At 57.5% G+C, this 11,148-nt stretch overlaps 1 protein-coding gene across 1 annotated transcript in view; it reads left to right on the top strand.

Annotated features, from left to right (window-relative positions):
- Positions 1-458: 458 nt before the first annotated feature.
- POLRMT (polymerase (RNA) mitochondrial (DNA directed)) overlaps positions 459-11,148 on the top strand; it is a gene marked incomplete at both ends in the record, with an annotated part of 13,320 nt that continues 2,630 nt past the window's right edge. Inside the window, 10 exons of the mRNA XM_009578382.1 lie at positions 459-554; positions 1,241-1,923; positions 2,273-2,403; positions 5,274-5,460; positions 5,964-6,113; positions 6,276-6,443; positions 6,786-6,956; positions 7,681-7,920; positions 8,153-8,932; positions 9,475-9,597. Of these exons, the coding sequence (XP_009576677.1) occupies positions 459-554; positions 1,241-1,923; positions 2,273-2,403; positions 5,274-5,460; positions 5,964-6,113; positions 6,276-6,443; positions 6,786-6,956; positions 7,681-7,920; positions 8,153-8,932; positions 9,475-9,597 (2,729 nt within the window). The remainder of the gene's footprint in view (positions 555-1,240; positions 1,924-2,272; positions 2,404-5,273; positions 5,461-5,963; positions 6,114-6,275; positions 6,444-6,785; positions 6,957-7,680; positions 7,921-8,152; positions 8,933-9,474; positions 9,598-11,148) is intronic.

The raw sequence follows: 11,148 nt of genomic DNA, 5'->3' as shown, positions 1-11,148 counted from the left end.
AGAGCCGGGGGCTATGGGGGTCTTTTTGCGTCATGAGCCCGCCCTGGGGATAGAGGTGGGGGCTGTGGGTGTCCTGGGGCGTTGTCATTCTCTAAGGATAGAAATGGGGGTCTCTGGGGCCCTGTCCCTGCTGTGGGATAGGGTGCCTGCTCTGGGGGTTGCGGGGGTCTTGCCACTCTGTGCAACAGAGCTGGGCTTCGTGGTGTCCCTGGGGTCGTGTTCCCTCCAAGAGATGGAGCCAGGGGGCGAGGAGGGTGTCCCTGTCACTTGCTGGCACAGAGCTGCCCCCCTGCCCTTCTCTGGCACTGCTGCTGGGGTTGCTGGGACTGAGCTGAGAAACGCTGCTCGCCCTCTCCTCTCTGCGCCCTCCCCGCTGCCCAGCCGTGGCGTGGGGCAATGCGCGGTGTAAGGGGTGAAGCCTGCTCTGACCTCCTGGTCTTTGTGTCTTTCTGCTGCAGGGATCCCATGGAGTGTTCTCAGGAACTACTCCTCTGCCAGCGCCAAGGAGAAGACGAGGAGAAGTGCCATCTGTGAGAGGACAGAGCTGCTGGAAGGTGAGTCGGGGAGGGCTGGGAGAGCTGCAGGGGTTTCCCTTGTTCGGTGACTGGAAGGTTTTCTAGGAGTCTTCCCATTCTGTGTAGCTGTAAAGAAGATATTTGGGACTGGAAATACTTGTAGCCTGGACAAGGATATGGGGCTTCCCATGGATTTGCTGGCCTCCCTGAGCAAGTTCTGTCCTGTCCCAAGGACCTGGAGGCCCACCCTACCCACAGGGAGCATTGAGTTGCTGTAAAACACAGGGTGGTCCTAAGGGACAGTAGAAGGGTCCCTTCAGGGCGTGCAAGGGCCCTGCAGACTGACCTGGAACATGCTCTGGCTCTGGGCTCTCTGCCCGGGTGAGCTGAGGACATGGGGTCCTAGGAGAGAGGCCCAGTGAAGTGACCAGGCGGCAGCATGTCAGACAAGCATAAGCTGGTGCTTTTTCCCTTGCAGTGACATTGTTGGGTTCCCCAGGATGCTGGGGTGGGCCACAGCATGTGGATGGATCCCAGAAAGACAGTGATCAAAGCCGCTGATTGCTGGGAGGAGGGCTGGCCAAGGAGGGAAGAAGGCCAAGGAGGGAAGACTCTTTTTTCCTGAGCGTGTTCCTGGGCGCTCCCAAAAGCGAAGCCCTGGGGTAGGACACAACATTCTGCCATGCCTTGCATCCCTTCACCTCTCCCTGTGTGTTTCCTGGCAGTGCTGAAAGCTCGAGTGAAGCAGCTCCAAGCCAGTAACGTCCCAGAGGTGACGGTCAACAAAGTGGAGCTGGCCCCGCTGGGAAATGACAAGTACCAGGACCCGCTGCAGAAAGCGGTGGCTCCCGGCCCCATGGAAGAACAGCCCGGTCCCAGGGGAAGGGATGAGAGCCCGGCCCGGCCCAGCAGCTGGGTCGAGAAGTTGAAGAAGGAGATGTACATCCGGCAGCTGAAGGTGGAGCGGAAGTTATCCATCGCTGCCTCCCAGCTGGCTCAGGAGGGCCAGACCAAGGCCAAACCAAAGGGCAAGGCGAAGACCAAGACCAAGGCCAAGGCCAAAGCTAAAGCCAAGAAAAGCCTGAAGAGCCCAAAGGCTAAAGTGGCTGCTGCCTGGAGCCAGAGCCACGCTGGCCCCCAGGGTGACCACGCCTACGGCAAGCCCAGGGTGGCAGCAGTGAAGGAGGGTGCAAAGGCGCAGAGGCCTCGGAGGGTGCTGGAGGACAAGGACAGCAGCCAGTACAAGATCCTGCAGCAGACCATCCAGTCCAACCTCGAATGCTTCCTCTTCTTGCAGCAGCCAGAGGAGGCTGAGAGGTTCCTTCTCTTGTACCACAGGTCCCCTGTGAAGAGAAGGCTTTTGAATGTCAATGCGTACAACATCGTGATGCGTAGCTGGGCAAGAAAGGTACTGAGCCGCGGGCTGCTGCCCTGTCTGGCTGTCAGGTTTTCTGGGAAGCTGAGGGCAAGAGGGGGACTGGCTTAGGAGGAAGAGCCTCACACTTGTAGAAGCAGTTTTATCTGTGTTTGTCACATCTGCCTTCCGCAAGCATTGAAGGAGGGCTTGGCTTCTGCTGAGAGGGATGGAGCTGGTAGGAGGCCACTGAATCAGACCACTGATCCCTGTGAGGTGGCTTTGAGGGGAAGAAGGGGATGGGGCAGGATAGAGGTGGCTAAATTTGAACACGAGCAGAGGGGTGTGAAGCTGTGATTTGGGGCTGCTGGTTTCTGTGTCCACAGCTCCCTTCCATCCGCAGGGCCACTTGCAGCGCATCAACCGGCTGTTTTCCATGCTGGAGTCCGTCGGCCTCCGGCCCAGCCTGGACTCCTACGCGGCAGCGCTGGAGTGCATGGGCCGGAACCAGTCGTCCACCAAAGCCATCTGGAGGTAACGCACTTCACCTGCCGCAGGGTGCCGCCGAGCCCCGGGGCAGCATCTCCACAGCCTGCTGCTTCGCTGTGCTGGGAGAACTGGGAGCTCGCTCTGGGGAGGAGATGCACTGGCCTGGGGTTGGGAAGACCTGCCCCTGCTGTGTGTACGTGTAGATGCTCTGACCCACTTCTCGTGGCCAGATTTAGGGGCGGGCAGAGCTCCCACAGTGGGCCCCCCTTGCCACCCCCAGCTGCTAGGCAGTTTGTCTGAGATCTTGCAGGGGAAGGGAGATGTAGGAGGTGAGAACAACCTTGCTTCTCGCCAGAGCTGTGTCTGCTCCCCCCAGAGCAGCTCCCTGGGCTGGGAGCGGCCTCTCTCCAGTCAGGTGCTCCTTGGTTCTGCACCCATCCTGGGCATCTCTCTCCCTGTGTCACTGCCCAGTAGGAATGGCTCCTCCATTCATTTTTACAGCACCCCCATGGAGTTTGCTCTTCCTGGTAGGCTCAGCCAAACAGCTGGTTTTTGCAGGGTGCCAGCTCTCTGGAGGAGTGTGATCAGGAGATTCAGATGGATTTCATGGAGCGTAATGGGCAGAATAAGTGTCAGAGCCAAAGCGAGGAGCTGAAAGAGCGCTGTGAGATCCTGGCAGGCTGGGTCTAGGGGCAGTGCTTGGGTCTGGTAGCACAGCCAACTGCCTTGCCAGAGGACGGAGAAAGCTTTCTGGTGATCTGCTAATGCTGCACAAACACCCTTGGGTGGTTCAGGCATTTATCACTGGCCTTGTGTGTCCCTTGGCTGGCAAACAAGTTCTAGATGCCTCTGAGTGAATGTCTTCCAGTCAGCTGATTTAGAAGTGACTGGCATTGACTTTGTGCCTGGGTGTGTGGGTGTTGCGTCAATACAGCAGTACACCTGTAGGGCTGTCTATAGGCAGATGTTTATAGCACACCTGCACGGATTTGTCAACCCCAAGCCTCGCCAGGGCGTGTGTGTGTTTCCCCACGACTGTTCCTGTTTGCTGGCGCTGTGTGTGTGGGTACGGGCTCTTGTTTCCCTTCCTCTCCTAAACACGCTCTCCCAGTTGGACACGGCAGCAGCTTGGTCTGGAGCGCTGAGCCTGTGCCGGGAGCGTGCAAGATGGGGGTTGTTTCTCACTCTGCTCCCAGACTGCAGGGTCCCTTTGAGGGTGTAAGGTGGGAGCTGCTTGTTTTAACTAGGCTGCTGTGGGGTAGTTTTTTGGGAGAGTAGGTCTGCAGAGATGTAGAGCTGTTCCTCACTGAAGCTCCTGCCTGCTCCCAAATGTACCGAAATGCAGCTGGGACGCACGCAGCAGCAGGATTCACAGCGTGTTGCAGTTCTGGCTCAGGGTGCTGTTTGTCACCTCTTGGGCTCTTAATGCTTTCCCAAAGCTGCCGGGGCTCCCTCCTGCCCATTTTGCTTTCTGTGGCTGATGGGGGCCTGGGCTGGGGCCTGGCTGTCACCGCTGTCACCTAGGTCTGCCTGTCCTCCTTCCAGTGTCACCGGCGCTGGCCAGGCCAGTCGGCAGGTGGGGCTCTGGGCTCTTCTGCGCCTTGGATCCTGGCTCCAGCCCGGCAGAGCCAGGAGGACGCAGTCCCGCAGCATCCTTTGTGGGACTGCGGAGTGGGAGATCTTGGTGTGTGCAGGGGATTCTGGTCCCCGGCAGCGATGGGGGCTGCAGGGAAGAGAGCTTCCTCGCAGGCGCTGTGGCCGCTCCTGGTGCTCAGGCTGTTCCTGCTGCAGCCCTGTGAGCCATGCGCCTGTGCCCTGGCTCCCAGGCTTGGTGCATGAACCGCAGTCCCCTGCCCCTTTGCCCAAGCTGTGACCAGCTCTGTGGGTTCCCTTCTGCTGCCTCGGGCTGGAGGGGAGAGCAGGGTTATGTGAGGGTGAAGAAACCTGCATCTTTTTGCTCAGTCTCCCCACCCGAGTGTGAAGGTGAAAGCTGCCTGCTCAGCAGAGGTGCAGGCTGGAGGGGTGGATAATTGATCGCTGTAACCTGAGGCGGGTGACCTTGTTGGGACGGGCTGTGCTCTGGAGGCAGCTCCCACCCCAGCAGCTCCTGCAGCCCTGAGAGCTGTCTCTTGGCTGTGTGCGGAGGGCAGGGAGAGCTCCCGTCTTCCCACAGGACAGGTCCTGCTGCCAGGCTGCCCGACAGTCATGCTCTTCGTGGACTGAGGCATCTGCCTTCTGTGGGTTTCCCGGTTATGCCCATTTCTGCACTGTTCTTTCCCCGTCTGGGGCTGGGCAGACATCGGCAAGCTCAGGCACAAGTGGCTGCAAGGCTTTCAGCGGTTGCTGCGTGGAGCGTGCTTTGAAAAGCACGCAAGAGAGGGGAAGAGAGGGCAAGTGCATGGGGCACATCCTGCTCCCCAGGGCTGTCAGAGCCTTTCCAACGAGTGTGAGAGGTTGCATCCTCCTGCAGCTGCCCTGGCATGAAGGGTGGCACAGAGGAAAGCCGCTGGGAACCACCCGGCAAGGGGAGGCCCCACCAGCCCACCTGGAGCTGTGTATCAGTCTCCTGCCCTGTGCTCACAGCTGATTCTTGGTGGGTGCCAGCCCCCAAGCCCTGCTTTGGGAGAAGGTTTTGCTTTTGTGGCTGCCAGGGATTTGGGAGGGGTGGCTCTTTGTCCTGTGGTGTGTCTCACGTGGGTCCGGGTGATGCTGTTGAGGGCACAAGTGAGGAAGGAAAAGCCTGATACAGTCAAGGCTCTTGGATCGTCAAAAGCGGTCACTCCCATCGGTCTCCTCTTCTCCATGCTCCTCTTCTGTTTAAGAACTTTGTTCCCTGCCTCATTGTGTGCTGACTTCTGTCCAATGCACAGAGTCCCCTGTGAAAGATTAAGCCTATCTTATCTGCCCCTCTTCAGATGTGTGCAGCAGCTGAAGAACGATGGCTTCCATGTGGATGACCTCTTCCAAAAGTGCCTGTTTGAGGAAGATGAGAAGGAGAAGGTGCTAAGGGCCATCAGGATTGTCCAGCCCGACTACCAGCTGCCCCCTCCACCCAACCCCCAGACCTGCAAGACTTCTCTGCTCCAGGACTTCTACTCCGAAGTAAGCCACAGAGCTCAGGGATGTCTCTGCAGCTTGGAGATGTATTGGAGCTGGCCAAACGGTGGTCACAGGTGTCCTCAGGTCCAGCCTAGGACTGTAATATGGGAAGAACTTTTTAGCCCGATCTCTGCTCAATAGCCCACACGAATCATCAAGCAGCTCCTTGTTCTGAGGAAGTGAATAGCCTTACCAACAGCCTTACAGAGGAACAGAGAAGCCGAGGGCTGGCATGGGGGGGCTGGAGATGACCTCCATATGCTGGAGGGGGTGCCTGGGGGGATGCTTGACCATGACACAGGAACAGAGCAGCCTCTGGAGAGGCCTGTTACTCCAGACTCCCTGCGATTTGCCAGCCAGATACCTCAGACCTCTAGACTCGGAGGTCCCAGAAAGGTGCCTTCAGCAGGGACTCATACCACGTGCCTCTTGCAAGGAAGCTGGGACAATGAGCGTGTCTTCTCTTCCTCTGGCTTTTGGCACTTCATGTCTCGCTCTTCTTGCAGGAGAAGATGGTGTCATATCCCAAGCTGGATTTCTCTGTGCAGGAGCTGCAGGAGCGCTTTCAGCAGCAGCTGGAGATGGAGCTGGACAACACTGTAACCATCGAGTCAGTAGAGTCAACCAAACCTCTGACCCCGCAAGCCATTAAAGCGGTAAAGCTCAGGGAGTCTGGGGGCTGCACGTCTGGAGGGAAGGGGGGCAGTTCAGCCCTCGGGACCTGTGGGAGAGATGCAGGGGTCGGTGGCCTAAAGAGGGGGGCAGCTCCCTCGTGACACACTCTCACTGCAGCATTACTGTCTTCCATTTCTGTGTAGCGCAAACTGCTGGCCACTCTTCGTTCCCGGTGGCATGACTCCATTCTCCAGGCCCTGCAGAAGTCGAAGCACAGCATGTCCAAGCTCAAGACAGTGTCAGGGTACAACATTCTCTACCCCTACCTGTGCCTGCTGCCAGATGAGGAGTACGTGGACATCATGCTGCAGGTAGGACCCTGTCCTTGCAGAGCCACAGGAACAGGGCCGCCCAGATGGCCACAGGGCTGCTGCAAAGCACTGATGTCCTGCTCGGGCCAGCAGGATCAGAGCATAAGCCTCAAAGTTTGCCCAGGTTATTAGGTGCAGGCGCTGTCTGCTCCCTGTGCTGAGCAGCCAGAGAAGCCCCTGCTCTGTCCTGGCCGTGTTTCCTTCCTCATCATCTGCTCAGCATTGTGGGAATCACTATCTTTCTATGCTCCCCACACAGGGGCTTTAACTCCTGCTTTGTCTCTCTGCTCCGTCTTTCTGTTCCTCCCTCCTTAAGACCCTCTTTGCCTTCCCCTTTCTCAGATCCTCAACACCCTCTCTCCACAAGGAGAATCCCTGGCTGTCTTAGCCAGGGAGCTGGGCTCCAAAGTCTACAACCGATACATCACCCAGAGGAAGCTGCGCAGCCGCCAGCTGGAGAAGGTGCAGAAGGTCTATGAGGACTACATCCACCTGCTGGCAAAGGACAGCCAGGTGGGTACGCCTGGGAGAGGGGGGTCCTGGGGCCTGCGGGTTACCGAGCAGCAGAGCGGAGATGAGGCAAGGCAGTTTGTCTGTCCACCTTCTCGCAAGCACCAGGTTTTGGGAACCTGCTGCTGCAGAGGCCACCAGAACCAGGAAGGCCCCATCTAGCGCGTGGCAGGCCCCCTGCCCCATGGCAACAGGCAGGTCAGTTCAGGTGTGGCAGTGGGTATTTCTGAAGGTTTTAAATCGGCAGAGTTGATCCCTTGGAGCCAGGCATCCCATGCAGGAGAGCTCTGGGGCTTGAGGAGGGTGCGCTTTGCAGGGCAGGACGGGAGGGGAGAAAGGGGCCAAGGCCACCGACCTGGGCAGCTTGAGGGCCGGGTGAGCAGGTCGTTTGCAGAGCTGTGTGTGTGGCATGGCGGGGAGGCAGATCTGCAGTCTGGGAAGGAGGCTCAGGATGGTGCGGGGGCAGGGTGTCAGCACAGGGATGTGGCGAGAGGAAGGGCTTTGCAGCGCTGCTGTCCTGGCCTGCAGCAGAAGCAGGTTCTTGCTGTTGGGCTGGCCTCAGCCACGTCAGCAGTCCTTCCCCACATACCCCTGTCAGGGACACAGAGACAGGAGGGTCCTTCTCTGAGCCATGTTCCAGGTACATAGATCCCATCCAGCAAACCCCCTGGTAGCAGCGTGGCTGTGGCTCCTCCAGCTGACCCGATTTTCTCCTTCTACCTCCCAGCCTAACGAGTACTTGCCACGGGAATATTGGGAGAAGCTGGTGGGAGAAGCAGGCTTTGGGCCTTCCCTGAACTTGAAGGACTGCAGCTGGCCGTACATGCTCCTCATGCGCCTGGGCATGCACATGCTGGAACTCTTGGTGCATGCTGTGAAGGTGCCCAGGAACATCCTCAATCCTCGCCTGGAGCCCAAGCTTATCCCCGTCCTCTACCACATCTACTCCTTCCGCAGCAGCTGGCAGGTGAGCCTTCTCTTGGGGGCTCTGGGACTGTGCAGGTCACCTCTTCATCGGAACCAAGCCTTTCCCTCCCTGCTGCCTTTCCTGCTCAGGGACACTTAGAGGATCCTCCGGTTCTGTGCCGACGGTGTCAGTTCTTGGCATGATCCTTATGTAGTGGCTGACCACATGTTCTTCCAGACTCTAGCCCTAATCCCTTACTGCTGACCTTCACCTCTCTGATTCTTCTCTCCAGGTTGGGCTGGTAAAGCCCCATCCCATCTTCTCCCAGATTGTGTCCGATGCCGCAGAGACCTTGCTGACCTTTAACTCCTCTGCCCTACCTATGCTGTGTCCCCCAGTACCCTGGACCTCCCCCCATTTTGGTGCCTTTGTCCTGAATGACACCAAGTTGATGCGCTTTGTGGATGGGGCCGTCCAGCACCAGCTGCTCCTGGAGCAGTGTCCTCTGGTGAACCTCCACCCCGTGCTGGATGCCCTGAACCAGCTGGGCAACTGTGCCTGGAAGATTAACCAGCCAGTGCTGGATATCATCATCTCCATCTTCAATGACAAAGGCAATGAGAAGCTGGACATCCCACCGCCCATCTCTGAGGCCCCCAGGCCTTCTGCTGCTCCCAGCAATTCCTCTACCTGGAACAAGTCCCAGAAGCATGAGTTGTTGCTGTGCAAGAAGAAGACAGCTGAAATGCACAGCTTGCGCATGGATGCCCTCTATAAGCTCTCCATTGCCAACTACGTCAGGGACAAGGTGTTCTGGTTTCCTCACAACATGGACTTCCGAGGCAGGACTTACCCTTGCCCACCTTATTTCAACCACCTCGGTAACGATGTCACCCGGGCCATCCTGCTTTTCGCAGAGGGAAGGCCACTGGGGCCCAAGGGCCTTGACTGGCTGAAGATCCACCTCATTAACCTCACGGGGCTGAAGAAGAAGAACGCCTTGCAGGAGCGGCTGGAGTATGCCAATGAAATCATGGAGGAGATTCTGGACTCAGCCGACCACCCGCTCACGGTAGCTGGGAAACGGCTGGCAGGGCTCTGCTTGCTCTTGGGGTGGAGTGGTGGGACCCCAAACCGGGGCGGGGGGAATGGTGTGGCCTCTGGGAGCCTGCAGCTAGCCCCAGGCAGGTTCTCCTTCAGTGACCAAATTGAAAAGCAGGAAAATTCCTCTGTGTTTGAGTCCAAATAGCAATTGTCCAAATTCGCTAAGCAAGAAAGAGCTCGGTGTTGTCTTTAATTTCAGAGGAGACTTAACCGTTCCTCTTATTTAGCATAGCTTCTAGAAAGTAAAATAAAATGGAAATCAAATCAATTTTGAAACAAAAACATTTTGAAAGATAGCGCTTTGAGAGGAAAAAGGGAAACAAAGTGTTGCAGAGCTTCCTAAATAATACATTTCTATCTGAAAATGTGACGAAAGATTAGGGAAATGGAGCACGGTGGGAGGAGGTGCCTTGCCCAGTATATCCCGAGAGCGCAGGGGCTCCTGCCTTTGCTTTGGGGTGCCGCAAGAGCCCTGCCCGCTCCTACCAGACTGTGCTTTTGTTTTCCCAGGGCAGGAAGTGGTGGATGAACACCGATGAACCCTGGCAAGCCTTGGCGTGCTGTATGGAAATCGCCAAAGCCTCACGGTCCCCGGATCCAGCAGCCTACGTCTCTCACTTCCCAGTTCACCAGGTGAGAGCCCAGTGGATCTGCGTGGCCCGTGTGGCTGACCAGGGGGAGGGAAACGGGCAGGGCAGAAAGGGCAGGGCAGAAGCATCCAGGACTCCGATGCTGCATTTACTACGCCATGTGGCCAGGCTTTCTTAAGAATGGGAGTGCAGTCTACAGGCATCTTGGCTTGAGAACTCCAGTAGTTTGCTGCTGCATGCAGCCATTAATGAGCGAGTACAGTTAAGTGCTCCTTTGGCTGGAGCAGAGCCTGTCTGGGAGATCGCCGTCAGCTGCCTACAGGGTGAGAGCTGGGCCCGTCTTACCTTCTCTAGCTGCAGGATCAGGACTGGAAATCAGCCCGACCCTGGCTGGGTGGGATGTGGCGTGGGTGCGTGGCAGCACCTGCCCATGTGAAGTGCTTGGGGCTGTGCTGAGGCTTTGGGGGCCTTTGCTCTGCTCCTCTTTTGAGGCTGGAGCCAAGCAGCTCTGCAGGAGCAAAAGATGGGAGGCCTGGACCTCTGGAGAAGGGCAGGGGGACAGAGCTGACCTGTCCCCTGCATTGAGTGACATGGCTGTCATTCACCATGTTTCCTGTCCCTGCTCAGACCCAGACGTGCCCACGTTCTGAGCGGGACAAGTGCAATCGCTCAGGTGCTGCTCAGCTCTCTGAAGGCATCTGTCCTTCCCGGCTGGAGAGAGGAGCCAGGCAGCCGCTCCTGTTAGCCGCTCCCTTTCTCCCTGCTGCATCCCAGCAGATCTGCAGCTCTCTCTGCAGCCGCTGCCCAGCCAGCTATCTGTCTGTACTGATAAATCCCCTTGCTGCATGGGAGACAAAGATTAATTGTTTTCCTGGTGAGAGGGGCTTGCTCATTTATCTCATTAGAAGATCAGATGGCCCTAACAAAGGTTGGGGGGAGAACAGGGTGTATTCTGCCAGTAGCGGCGGTCTGGAATATGTATGAGACCATCTAAACTGATATTGTTATGACAACAAAAGATCAAGAGCAGTCGGGGGTGTGTGGAGGGTGCCGTTAATGAAATTCAAGCAAGGACTTCTTCTGGAGGGCACCCGAGCCTCTTTCCACCTGAGTCATCAGCACTTGGTTAATAGAGGCAGCTCTTCTGCCGCGGCAGGGCTGCCGGAGCCCTGTCGGTTCTCAGCTCTGCAACTTGCTGCACTGCAGGATGTGGGGAGAGGAGGGGAGGGTTGATCCTGCCAGCAGCTACAGGCTCCCTTTGACCTGGCAGAGCCCAAGCACAGGAGGAGCAGGGATGGTCCAAAGCAGCAGCATATCTTCTGTGAGAAGCGTTTCTGCTGGTGCTGTTTGGGGAGCAGCAGGACCTTCCCACGCCATCGTTCAGGTCCTGCCTGTCTCAGCCAGGCTGATCTTGGTCCCAGGAGGGCTATCAGGGCAGCTGCTGCGACGGATCGGTCGGCGTGCCTCTGTAACTGCAGCTTTGGGAAAGGCTGGGTCGGAGCTGGTTTCTGTCAGAAGGATGTTTTCATCAGCCACAGAGCAGAGCAGCACGGCTAGCTGGAGCCTCGGAGTCAGCTGTGGCTTGCTGAGTGAT

This window comes from Fulmarus glacialis, unplaced genomic scaffold (assembly GCF_000690835.1).
Source record: "Fulmarus glacialis isolate BGI_N327 unplaced genomic scaffold, ASM69083v1 scaffold21835, whole genome shotgun sequence".
NCBI lineage: Eukaryota > Metazoa > Chordata > Aves > Procellariiformes > Procellariidae > Fulmarus > Fulmarus glacialis.
This window is presented reverse-complemented; position numbering and strand designations above follow the sequence as displayed.